At 43.9% G+C, this 13,100-nt stretch overlaps 2 protein-coding genes across 5 annotated transcripts in view; one reads left to right on the forward strand and one right to left on the reverse strand.

Annotated features, from left to right (window-relative positions):
* Positions 1-301: 301 nt before the first annotated feature.
* mffa (mitochondrial fission factor a) lies at positions 302-7,418 on the reverse strand. Of its 4 annotated transcripts, none has more exons than XM_061218378.1 (8): positions 7,192-7,418; positions 6,206-6,402; positions 5,744-5,910; positions 5,331-5,422; positions 3,899-4,054; positions 2,346-2,393; positions 1,502-1,586; positions 302-1,087 (listed from the first exon to the last, which is right to left on the reverse strand). In XM_061218378.1, exons 2-8 carry the CDS (start codon positions 6,372-6,374, stop codon positions 956-958), a joined length of 849 nt encoding a protein of 282 aa, XP_061074362.1. In that variant the 5' UTR covers positions 6,375-6,402; positions 7,192-7,418; the 3' UTR covers positions 302-955. The 4 variants fall into 4 exon arrangements, with proteins under 4 accessions (XP_061074362.1, XP_061074363.1, XP_061074364.1 ...); XM_061218379.1 differs by having other exon boundaries at positions 6,206-6,405; XM_061218380.1 differs by lacking the exon at positions 3,899-4,054.
* A 3,935-nt stretch (positions 7,419-11,353) lies between these two features.
* Positions 11,354-13,100, forward strand: part of megf6 (multiple EGF like domains 6) — a 58,635-nt gene continuing 56,888 nt past the window's right edge. Inside the window, exons 1-5 of the mRNA XM_061216531.1 lie at positions 11,354-11,424; positions 11,915-11,965; positions 12,289-12,423; positions 12,507-12,616; positions 12,981-13,085. Coding sequence (XP_061072515.1) covers positions 11,354-11,424; positions 11,915-11,965; positions 12,289-12,423; positions 12,507-12,616; positions 12,981-13,085 — 472 coding nt within the window. The remainder of the gene's footprint in view (positions 11,425-11,914; positions 11,966-12,288; positions 12,424-12,506; positions 12,617-12,980; positions 13,086-13,100) is intronic.

A 13,100-nucleotide genomic window follows, 5' to 3' on the forward strand; every position in this document is an offset into this window, starting at 1 on the left:
TTTAAATTTCCCTTCCTTCCCAAACCATCTGCCTCACTGTGGATGTGGGAAGAACAGTTCACCACCGGTGAAGTGTTTTCAAACTACTTAATTATCGATTCAATAGTAAAAAGTGGTAGTGGGTTTTTTTTAATGTGTGTGCGTAACCATCTCCTGACTTGTAAAGGTATTACCTTTTCTTGATTCCAATGTTGAATGACGACGCATTGATTTTATACCCCAGCAAAATGTGTATGCGAACATAATTATACGTACATAATTCCCCCAGGCGTTGCAAATACTGTATAAAGATGACAGTTGGTTTTCAAATTATTCTAATTTATTTTACATTCATTTAGACGTTTTCCATGTTCTTCTGTACACTGTGAAATGTAAAATAAATACTAAGGTGTGATGTAAGAGGATAGACCTTGTGTAGGCCTTGGATTTGGAAACATTGATCATACTCATGTAATCAGCAGGTTAATTTCCTTACTTAGCATATTAAAATGCATTATTCAAGTATAATCAACAAAACAGTGGCAGCGTCACACATAACAATTGTGTTACTAACCAACATTAAAGATATGGCGCTGAAGTACCTAAATAAATACCAGTAGACCCCCAATTCTTTCCATTGTAATGAATGCTATGATTGCTATGATGCTATAAATGACGTGGGTGAACACAGTGAAAAACCCTGTTACAATGAACACTTGTGTAAGAATATTTACAACTGAAATGTGCTTTGCCGTTTTCCATTGTGTCCCTAAAAAACACAGAAAATTCCAAAAAAACAACAAAAACAAAGAAGAATTACATTTATAACAAACAATAAAAAAAGAAAAATCCATTAGACCAATACTTTTTGTACATAGTGCAACAATGCGCTCTAGTGGAGGGGCTGAGAGCAGTAGTTTTGGCAGAGGCAAGATGGTTGGACCCAGCTGGCCCAATGTAGGCTTGCTGAGTCGCTCTAGCGGCGGAGCCAGATCCAGCTGTTGATGATCCAGAAGGCCACGGTGATCGAGTACATGACCATCTCCCGCTTGGTACGCTCCTTATTTTCCTCTTCCAGCAGCAGCAGTCGCCGGTTTAACTTGAGGATCTGTACAACGCATTCAGAAACAAATCAATACCATCAGCTAATTTATACACTACCTTTTCAATCACTCAGTCATTCCACTGTGCGGAACCATCAAGCTGCATCCCTCAAGCTGGCTGAGCGCAGGAAGTAGTGATTTCGGCAGAAGGATGTGGCTGGGCTTTAGGAAGTAGTGATGTCAGCAGAAGGATGTGGCTGGGCCCAGGAAGTAGTGGTGTCAGCAGGAGGATGTGGCTGGGCTTTTGGAAGTAGTGGTGTCAGCAGAAGGATGTGGCTGGGCTTTTGGAAGTAGTGGTGCTGGCAGAAGGATATGGCTGGGCTTTAGGAAGTAGTGATGTCAGCAGAAGGATGTGGCTGGGCTTTAGGAAGTAGTGGTGTTAGCAGAAGGATGTGGCTGGGCAGTGATCAAAGGTTTACCTGTCGTCGTAATGATGATGCATCTCCAACAGCCATGTCATCTGGGATTCCTTCCTGAGAAGTGTCCATAGTGGAGAGACCAAGCCTTCACAAAAATTAAACGTATCTCAATCTACTTGATCATGTATTACTAATATGTAATACATACACTTTATATTTGTGCCATGCTGCATACAAAATATGACAAAACTACTGAAATGGATTATTATATTTATTCTTTAGCGTTTCCTATATCAAAATGTAACCAATTTCTGCATTTTTTAAACTATGTACACTATAGCACACTAAATAAGTTTCATCAATACTCTAGCAAGCTAGCTACAAGCTACAGGTTTTGAAAAACAACCAACATGTAGAGCTATTCACTTGACTATACTAAACTGTTTTCTGTATGTGCAACATTGTCCCAGTTTTTTTGCTATCCGAGACAAACTTGCTAAAGGAATGGCTAAATAGTAGTCTATTATTTCAGTTGCTTAGAATGGGACTAATACATGACAATCGACTCGGAAATACTTTGTACTGAATTATTGTATGTATTGAATTATTCTAATTTCACTAGCATAATACAGCAAGTTGTTCAGAAGTGTATTCTTAAAGGCCATGCCATTAAAATGTGCACATTTAATAATAATTGTTGGTGATCATGTGAGATGCTGTTCTAACCTCTTCTACTGCACCCTATGAGTTGCCACTCAAAGAGATGATAGTACCCATGTGATGCACACAAAACATCCAGTTCTGGCAGAGTGGAGCTTATCCAGGTCCTGCCTTGCATGTTACAATTCATACCAAAAGGGCAGAAAGAGAAGCTACAAAGGGGGTTGGTCTCAGGCAGATTTACCTGGAGTCATGGAGAGGGATGGAGGCCCCCCCTCGCAGCACTGGCTTGCTGAAAAGGGCGGGAAAGACGGGAGGACAGATGAAGGACGAGACACAGAGAACACACACACACACACACACACAGTTTACTCACTATATGACCACATTCTACTTAATGTGCCATTGAGTTACAAGTGAGCATGCTAGCCCATCGTGTGAGGATTTACCCAGCATTCATATCTCCTGTGAGCCTTGTGTCAGGGTGAAACATCGATTAAACCCATAGCTTAGACCGACAGCAGAGGTGCACAAGGGCCGATCTGTTTCAGGTCATCTGCTCTTATTTGCGTAATTAGCTCAATCGTAACATTTGTATGAGCACCAGCTATAACCACAGACTTCAAGTGCATCCTGAAAATTGTACTGTGCTCAAGAACAAGAGTGACCCAGCATAGTTTATAGAATTGTCAGAAAACTACAACTAAGGTGATTGGTTGGAACGAAAACCTGCTCACGGACCGGCCCTCCAGGACCGGAGTTGTGCACCCCTGACCTACAGTGTACTATCAAACTCAAGAGGGAGCACAGTGCAGTGAGCAATCATGAACGAAAGGTTCACCAGTGGTCCATGCGGAACTTTTCACTTCGTCAAAACACAGCCCAGACAGGTGTTAACTGACCCATCTTTGCAGAATGGCGACAAATTACCCAGGATTCATAGCCAGTCTGATTCATTTCGCGTATGTATATGTTCGACTCTTGGTGGTCGTAAGCCAAACTATAAATCAGAGAAACACTACCAAAGTTGCTCAAGCTTTGCACTCCGAATTCACCACAGCCACAGTGTTCGCCTTCAAGATTAAGGGGTGAGATTAAGGGGTGATTGCAAGCTCTGGTCCCTGAAACTCTCTTATCGATTCCACAAGAAAAAGCATAAACTATAGCATCGTAAATAAGACCATTACATACCAAGTACACTGTACCGCCTCACTGGCTACTGTTTCATGGGCAAGTGCTGCAAGCGCAGCCCTGTTAATGTTGAAAAATCTTCTCCAGAGATAATAAGGATTTCAGCTGCAGATGAGGCAATAACAATGCCATTTCACTAGCATTAGCTACAAAGCGCCAATATAGCAGAGAGCACTTCACCCATTCAGTATCTCAACAGTGCACAGTGACATCAGAGTAACTCTGGTGAAAAAAGAAACTGAAAAAACAGGACAATTTTCCACACTAACCAAATGCTGAAACAATTCAGGGATGTCAGGAGAGAGAAGCATGAGAAAGCTCTCAAGCGAGATACAACGAAGCATCGAACACATCACATGAAACCATTAGAATATAGCCAGCAACTCCAGAATTCACACTTTGTGAATGTGAAAAGAAGATATGAAAGAAAAATGAAAACTATGTGCAGTGTAGAGAAAGCTGAGCCCGATTCCGTGAACGTGCATGGATTACTGTATGTGATGTCACAGGACAGCAGTGAAATGGAGGATTCCCACAGCCAGGCACACAGACTGGGTCTTGAACAGGGTGCTGGGGTCGGGGGGTCAGAGGTGAGGAGCTGGTCACCTGCTGTGGTTCTCATCCAGCACCTCCAGGACCTGCTGGTAGGCGCGGTGGGTGGTGGACTGGATGATGGACAGTACACCGCGTGTGCTACAAGCTTTCTGTTCCTCCCCGGGTATGTCCCCAGTGCGGATAGGGGCCTGCGCGTGTGGAGTTACACTGCCCACCAACACAGCAGCCAAACCAGGAGGAGGGGTTAAAACAAGAGAGAGAGAGAAAGAGAAAGAGAGATAGAGACCCATCCACACCTCACCGACTTCAGATACAGACAGGCACAAATGTAGGAGGCCGGAATTCCAACATACAAATGCATATGAGGAGGTATGGCATGCTCCCCCTACCCTTTCAACAGCCTATATGAAAATACTGGGCACATAAAAGCAGGGGATGGTAACTTACAAATGCAAGTTTGCGTAAAGCATCCAGAGTATTGAATTCTGTGTTAGATCTATCACAATGAACCAAGTGAAAATGTTTTGAGTGAAATTACTCAAATGTAAAAAAATCCAGTGTAATGTATTAATTGCACAGAATCCTGAGTAAGGTGCAAAGAATACAGGGTATTGAAAAAGGTACTAAATATCCAGAGCAATTAATGATATTTAAAGGTACAATTGGTAATTTTGGACTCAAGAGAGGAATAGCAGAAACAAACACCTTCAAGCCACAACACTGTTTATCCCTCCCCCTTCTCTGTAAACGCGCTGAGGTTGAAACGCCATTGGCTGTAGCAATTAGAACCAATTTTCAATCAATGAGCTTGAATTATTGTACAGTTATACAATGTTTTGGTACAGAGTGTCAGGCCGTCAACTGTATATCTCGAAACCCAACTGTATATCTCTTTTAAGGACTATAAACACAGGCAGAGGGTGAGTCAACATGTCAGTGAGCCCTTTTCAATGATAGGAAGGGATTTACAATGGTCTTGTAACTTGTTTTAATACAAAAATCTTATCAATTGTACCTTTAAATAATCCAGAATCAACGAATAGTTCTCAGGCATAAAAACCCATTTGTAATGGGAGAGAATAGATTTGTCATTTTGGGGAAGATCAACAGAGGGAATGCACAGCGATTATATAGATGTACAAAGTAACCATAGTTACATCGGTGTATATATGCCACAGACTAGCCTTAGACCCAGCACAGAGTGGATGGTGCTCACATACTCCAGCACCCTGCAGGACAGCAGTAACCCAAGTTAAAACAGACCGAGAGCTCCACCACAAGGCCCAGGCAGACCCCTGAAACACCAGCAACACACTGACCAGAACAGACACACTCATCCATGGGGAGTCAGAGAAGGACAACCTTGCAGACAGAGACAGAGACAGAGACAGAACCGACAGACAGACAGACAGACAGACAGACGGAGGATGGGCAGAGGGAGCAGGTACATAAGCGTTAGTGAGGCGTTCTTGGCAATACTCACATTGGCTCGTGTCTGATTAGCTGGCCGTTCGGATGCATCAGGGTGTTCTCACTCGCAGAACGTTCCCGGCGTATCCGCACCTGAGCACGCCCCTGGGAGGGGAGTCGACAGGTGAGTTTCAGACAGGTGACAGGTGACTCCTGCATGGGACTCTCAGTTTAACTTGGAGTCAAACACCAGGAGACTGGGCTAGGGAAAGGATCTGTTTCCCCACAGAGTGGAGGAATATTCATCTCACTCTTTTCCCATAGGAGGAATATTCATCTCACTCTTTCCCCATAGGAGGAATATTCATCTCACTCTTTCCCTGTAGCATGGGGACTCAAGCATAACTAACCACAGCACCTCAGCACTGCAGTGAGCATCTGGGCTAGGTTATGTGAGTGTGAAATTTGGTGGTCTGCACTACCCACCTCTTCACCTGCCTGGGTGAGTCCCACTGAGCGCTCCATGAAGTCCAGTGGCCGGTCGTTAAGGGTGAGGACCCGCGGGGGCGTCTTCAAAGCCAGAGACTCCAGGGGTGTGGACTGAATCAGGTCCAGGTCCCTGGGTCTAGGGTACTGGGAGTCCTGGCTGTCCCCTAGTGAGGGGAATGAATAACAGTTGTATGTGTGTCTGTGTGTGCGTGTGTGTGCACCACAGAGATCATTCAGAGCACACTCAGAGCCCAGAAGGACAATATGTGATTTTGAAGCTATTTCTGACAGGAAGTGAGAGAGGAAAAAGGAGCACAGAGAGAGGTGCTTGGCTCAAAGTATAGAGGGATAACCTGGTGCACAGGACAGGGTGAGAGATAAACACGGGATAACGAGATAAACACAGATCTTAAAACGAGATAAACACAGATCTTAAAACGAGATAGACTGCAGTCCTACCTGCTACCAGGATCCGCTCTGGCACGTGCATCAGCACACTGTGACGGGCCTCTATAGGCCCAGCCTCCAGATCATCGGGAGCTACCTGGAGTTTCTCGGGGATGCGCATGCGCTGGCTGATACCCTCGGTGTACTCGATCTCATAGTGAATGCGGTCAATTTCTGCCATTTCTTCAGTGGGAGAAGTGAACTCTACCCTGCTTATCACAACAAAACACAGACATTCTGATCAATCCAGTAGCCCACAACAGCAATTTCTGTCAACTCACTCCTTGATAGCTGACTGTTAACCATCCAGCCTCTTTGTTCGCAATCAATTCAATCCGAACCTAATACTAAAGATTTTCCTGACCAGGCAGGCTCCTGACTTCCCTTAATGTTTGGAAAATAAGCAGTATGCGTCCAATACAACGGTTTACTGAGAACTGGCAAGCATAATATTCGCATCGCAGCACAACAGTTTTTGTTGGTTGGTTAAAGAGCATACCAGTATCTGGAGAAGGAACACCTGGCCTGAAACAGAAAATGTTAACTAGAGATAAGAAAACGACCCATGTCTGCACCTGATACTCTGCGTACAACAAAAATGTAGCCAAGGCGTTACGTTTGGAAAATAGGGACAGCATTTTACATATGGGTATATTTGATCATTTGCTGCATTTGGGATTGTCTACTAGCCAACATGATGGAACAGTAATGTTATCTAACGTTCGCCAAGTGAGTAATAATAGATTGATAGATTGCATGCAGGTAGTCAGCTAACTAGCTAGCGATGTGAGTTCACTTTTGACATAATTAAAGCTGGCTAGTTACCTAGATCATATATATTTTTTATCAGCGACATGTAATTTAGTTAGTTAGCTACTCTAGCAACGTTTTCGTATTTTTTCTAGCTCACAAAGAGTGTTGGAACGAAAACAATTAGCTAACCGCAGATAGCCTTTCAAAATCAGCAATGGCTAACCAGTTTGTCAGCATTCACATACCTTCAAGGCCTTTGTGAAGAACGATAATTATTTCTTATTCTAAAGCGATTTACGTTAGCTAACGGAAAGTTTGTCCTCTTGTTAGCTGGCTACATTGGCTATAAGCGTAGATGGATTCCACGCGGCTGTGACACAGAAGCCCGCGACAATGCAGTTGACAGGGAGCAGCTCATTCAGTCTGTGCGCGCAGCGAACAGTGCTAAGGAACTGTGTCATTCATGCATGAACATAATCTAAACAGGAAGTCATCACACGACTCACTTTGAAATGTTTTGATCAATCCTAGAGGCTGCGCGAATCCGCTCATCTGCATGGGATTGGCTCAACCGTACTATTTAACGAGCATTTTGTGTGCATTGCACAAAAATGGACTAAATTCAGTTTGGCTAGCTATCTTGCTGCTTTCAGTTTCACCACAGCATCGCCGGGTACATCAACCGAGAAAGCTATTTATGATCAAACTCGATATCCGTTTTCAGAAAAAAAGTTTTACAAAAGTTTTATACAGGTTTGCAGAATGTATTTAACATTAAACACCATTTGAGAGGAATGATATATAACGTGAGAAGGGTACTTTGGAGAAAAATAAGAAAAAATCTTACTATAATTGCACAAAGTTGGTTAGAGCAGGGATACTTAACAATATAAAAGGGATATGATTTGGAACACAGAGGGACATTTCTCAGATATATCTGAATGAAAGTATGAGAGGAAAGAGCACTGATAGAGGTAGTTTGAGTCACAAAATAGGCTATAGAGGGATACCCAGGAGCACAGTAAAGGGTCAGAGACAGATATACAGTACAGTACAAAGGAAACTGGTCTGAGATGACAGACAGGGACTGCAGTCCTACCTGCCACCATATAACTGATGTCTGGTAATGTTCCATGTTGTTCTATTAGGTAGTTGGACACCCCTTTTGCTGCCAGGCACTAGTCACCCCACCTTTCACCCTACCCCTGATCAAGAAGCATACTCTATAACCCTACATTCCTTGTGTGCTCCAATCAGGGACATAATTTCAGTTTCACATATGGAGGGACTGATTGATCGTGAGTGAGGGTGGGGGGCTTCATGGTGAGTTTGTGTTACAGCTGTCCATAAAAATGCAGGGCACATTTCCCCTGTCCCCCCTGTAAATTGTGCCTATGGCTCCAATTAATATCGTATTATTGTGTCACCACTCTCTGTTGAGAGCAGTTGGATCACACAACTTTTTTTAGACACAGTCCCACCATTTTATGAGGCCAAAGATAACTGGACAGTCGGCTGCGCAACTTGTTTCTTGTGTTGCTGTATTATCCACAAGAAAGCTTAAAAAGGCCTAGAGTTCATTCTAGGTGTGGTATTTCCATATGGAGATTGTTACTCTTGTCTCCGATCACGAGTGCTGAAGACATATCAATGTCATTATTGTTTTAGGTAGTTCGGCACCCCACGCACTAGTCCAGTCCTGTCACACTTGTGGACTCATTCATGCTTGAGTTTACATTACTGGGTATGCGGTTCATATTCTGGCTCACACTAGGTAGCAATATTTGTATGTTGATTGCCAACTGCTGTTACTCCAAAAGAAGACGAAAAGAATCTTCAACTGTAACACAATTTGGTTATAATACTGCCACCAGTTGCCTATATACATCTACAGAAGAATGTCTGCCCACCACTTAAGATGCGCCCCTAGAGTCTCGCTGTCTTTCGCCAAGAAGTCCCCATTGTATGTTGACAGCTTTTGCTCCAGTTGCTCTGTCCAGAACAAAATAAAAAGACACTCCAGGGATTTAGCCCCATTTTGAACCCACCAAGAGCTCACCTCAAACTCAAACTGTTTGTTGTGTAGTTAAGATGAAATACGCCACAGAGAGGCTAGACAGATCTACAGTTTGTGATTATTCAGAATACACAAGAGGAAATCTTCCAAGTCAGAAAAATGTGTACTGCTCATCAACGAAAATAAAAGTATGAAGAGATTTGTGCATTTTTGAATTAGGTAGCTTCAGGCTACAAATGCGAGTTTTCTATAATTTAAAATGGCACAGGGTTTGAAACTTGAAACTGACTGGATTGCCTGTGTTCTGTGTCTCGTGACCACGGTGCGTGCCATGACACGAACCCTCTACTGGAAGAAAGAGGTACGGCGGCCGACGGAGAAGGTTAATTGATCAGTCTGTCCCCGTGGAGACTGTGAGTTGCCTCAAGGAGCGGGACCGCTTTTTAAAAAGTTCCTTCAAAACGAGGAGCAACTAGAATAAGCAAAAGCACCTATTACGCTCCTAAACTCTTTCAAGGCGGGCGGACAGCTCTACAAGCGTTCCTTCATGCGACTTGAACAACTTTCACCAACTTTCGCCAAATTATAGGCAACACTTAATTTCTGCATTTTGGCATCACATCTTGGGCCGAGCATGTACTTACAAAGTCTTCTCGTTTGGTGTATGACAGCTTTCAGCACTATATGCGTAACGTCATCTGTGGACCTACAGCCGGACATGTAAGTGATGTATTCCTGATTCTTGTAATTCTTGAGTTTCGCTGTAGATTATGATTTTAAAGGAATCTGTGAATTAAAGCAGCGACTACGATACGCTTCCATTGGTTGCGGAGGCATCTGTCTCATAAAAGTTATACTGAGCAGCATACACGTGAAACATTTTTCTCCGAAAATTATATTTTTGAAATGACCTAACCATAGAACGCATGAATTAAAATGACTAGTTCAATGTATGCGTATGCACAAGCTGATATTTGCGTCGCTATCCTAAGCTGACTCGCTTCAATCAGTCCGGTCGTTGTAGCCCAGCATGTGTGAATTCTGTGCACTTGTATAGGCTACTGGTACTTTATTGAAAGTGTAAAAAAAAAAAAAAATGAAATCCATCATCAACAGTAGCCAGCAGTGATGGAAGCCAAACGACCACATGTTATGAGAAGGGCAATTTAAGGTGAAAAAAGAAACACTTGATATAAGCATATTTGAAACAATTGATTTTCTGCATTGTTGGCTCCTGCAATAAATATGAATTCGATTCGTATCTAAGCATTTACACTCCACACGTTGTATGCTAGCAGTTTATTTACTTGGATCGCTTGGAACACATTTTTTAATCTTCTGTGACATATAGTTAGAATGGACGTCAAATGAAAAATAAAAACAATCGATTGGAGTCTGGCACTGGATTAATTATAAATAGAATATTTCCGATACACGACCACTAGATGTCCTCCTACCCGTGTCCTCATTTAAACTGATAGCCATATTATACTTTTCTCAATATAATGATTTAACTTGCTGATGTTATTCTGGAAGGGAAAACTTTAAAAACGGAGAAAACATTATTATTCATTCAAAGTGCTTCCCAGTAAACCGTACTGTGCACTGCCAGATGGTCAAGATTTTTACCTGTGTGAATACAGGACTAGGGGTTTTACAAGTAAAGCAAATCTCAAATCAAAAGTAATGCATTTTAATGATTAAAAATCAATAACATGACACTATCCTATGTATTTTTTATATGTGGTAAGCTTTTTCATTCTGTTGATGTAGTAAGAAAAGTGAATCATTCTGTAGCAGTGCATTAGGCAGGTATTTGTTTAAAATAATAAATAGACTGGGACAAATATTAAATGTGAAGGTGGTTTTATTCCTGAGGTTGGCAGATGTTGTAAGCTGAGACTGTAGAGTGAGCTGAAGGCTGAGCTTATTTACCTATGTCGTGTGTGTGACAGTGGCCAGTGGTAGATCTCCTTCACTTGAGGGGGTGTTTATGGTTTGTTTACATTGCTGGTGTCTGCAGACTTTCTAATGGCATGGCTGCACTGGGAGATCTGGTTCACTGCAAGAAACATAAAATAATTCAATCTGAACAAGGATTTTAGTCTTATATTTAGTCTTAAAACTTATTTCTTACTTGTCAAACAAAAAGTAACTTAAATCTAATATTTTCTTCTTGAGAGAAAAATAATCACTGGACTAAAACACTTACAGTAAGACAGTAAGCTTTTATTTGCAGTGTTAGTCCTGTCCCCAGAGAACACAAGGGGGTGTATATCTGTGTGCACCCATGCGCACCTCTGGATATGATGTCATAGCCCCCGTGACCTCTGTCTCATTTGGGGTCAGTATGCTCAGCACCTGTCTGGCATTAGACATCTGGATGTGTGATGATTGATGATGAGGTCAGCAGACTGCTCTCTGTCCCGCCCCTGGTGGCAGCACTCAGCTCACAGTGCAAGTAGCCTGCATTCTCTCCATCTCAACACTCATGGTCTGAGCCCCTTTCTTACCCATGCGTGTACCGTGTATTCAGTTGCGTGTGTGTGTGTGTGTGTGGGTGTGTGAGAACTGACTGCCCTTCTATCTGCAGGCCTAACGTGTGTTAGGAGCAGGAGCTCTCCATGACCGGCCTGAGGCACCTGTGTGTGTGTGTGTGTGCGCATGCACGTGTGTGTGTGTGTGTGTGTTTGTGTGTGCGCATGCACATGTGTGTGTGTGTGTGTGTGTTTGTGTGTGCGCATGCACGTGTGTGTGTGTGAGTGTGTGTGTGTGTGTGTGTGTGTGTGCGTGCGTGTGTGTGCGTGTGTGTGCGTGTGTGTGTGTGTGCGTGAGTGTGTGTGTGTGTGTGTTTGTGTGTGCATGTGTGCATGCGCATGCATGTGCGTGTGTGTTTGTGCGTGTGCGCGTCCGTGTGTGCGTGTGTGCACTGACTGCCCTTCTATCTGCAGGCCTAACGTGTGTAAGGAGCAGGAGCTCTCCATGACCGGCCTGAGGCACCTGTGTGTGTGTGTGTGTGCGCATGCACGTGTGTGTGTGTGTGTGTGTTTGTGTGTGCGCATGCACATGTGTGTGTGTGTGTGTGTGTTTGTGTGTGCGCATGCACGTGTGTGTGTGTGTGTGCGTGAGTGTGTGTGTGTGTGTGTGTGTGTGTGTGCGTGCGTGTGTGTGCGTGTGTGTGCGTGTGTGTGTGTGTGCGTGAGTGTGTGTGTGTGTGTGTGTGTGTTTGTGTGTGCATGTGTGCATGCGCATGCATGTGCGTGTGTGTTTGTGCGTGTGCGCGTCCGTGTGTGCGTGTGTGCACTGACTGCCCTTCTGTCCGCAGGCCTAACGTGTGTAAGGAGCAGGAGCTCTCCATGACGGGCCTGAGGCAGCCGTGTGTGCAGGCGTTCACTCGGATGGTGAAGGTCTGGAAGCAGGGCTGCACTGGTCACCGGTGGTGTGTGGGGTATGAGAGGAGGTGAGAGACGTTAGCTTTATGTTTCTTCTGGCAACTATTTCCCACAATACATTGCATCATATGACATGACACCTCTCTTGCAGGACAGCATACTACACAGCCTACAGGCAGGTGTACAATATGGGGGTTCACACAGTGTACCGGTGCTGTCCGGGGTGGACCCAGCAGGGAGAGGAGAAGGGCTGCCTTCACAGTAAGTCCAGATTCTACTCACTGTGTCATCATTTAGTGTACTGTGAGTGACTGTTTTCTCCAGTATGTGTGTGAATGTGTTTGTTTGTTTGTTTGTTTGTTTGTGTGTGTGTGTGTGTGTGCTTATGTTTGAGTCTCTTGAGTGCCCTGTGTTCCTTAAGTCTCTATTTTCTTAGAAGTGTGTATCCCAGACAAGTGTGTGTTTTCACATTCTCCCGGTGAGTTGGAGTTCCTCTGGTGAGTGAGAGTTGATGGGCTTTTCTTCTGAGGGGAGTGCGTATCGCTCATGAGTGCATGTCTGTTAGATAAGTGTGAACGTCAGGTGTGTGTGTTTCCCTCTGATGTGCATCCCGTATCTTCCACAGGGGTATGTTCCGCAGGCACATGCTTTAATGGGGGCAGGTGTTCGGAGAGCGGGGCACTGGTGTGTGAGTGTCCAGCAGGGTTTCAGGGAACGCGCTGCCAATACGGTGAGTCTCTGTGTT

Source organism: Conger conger, chromosome 13, assembly GCF_963514075.1.
Source record: "Conger conger chromosome 13, fConCon1.1, whole genome shotgun sequence".
In the NCBI taxonomy this organism is placed as follows: Eukaryota; Metazoa; Chordata; class Actinopteri; order Anguilliformes; family Congridae; genus Conger; species Conger conger.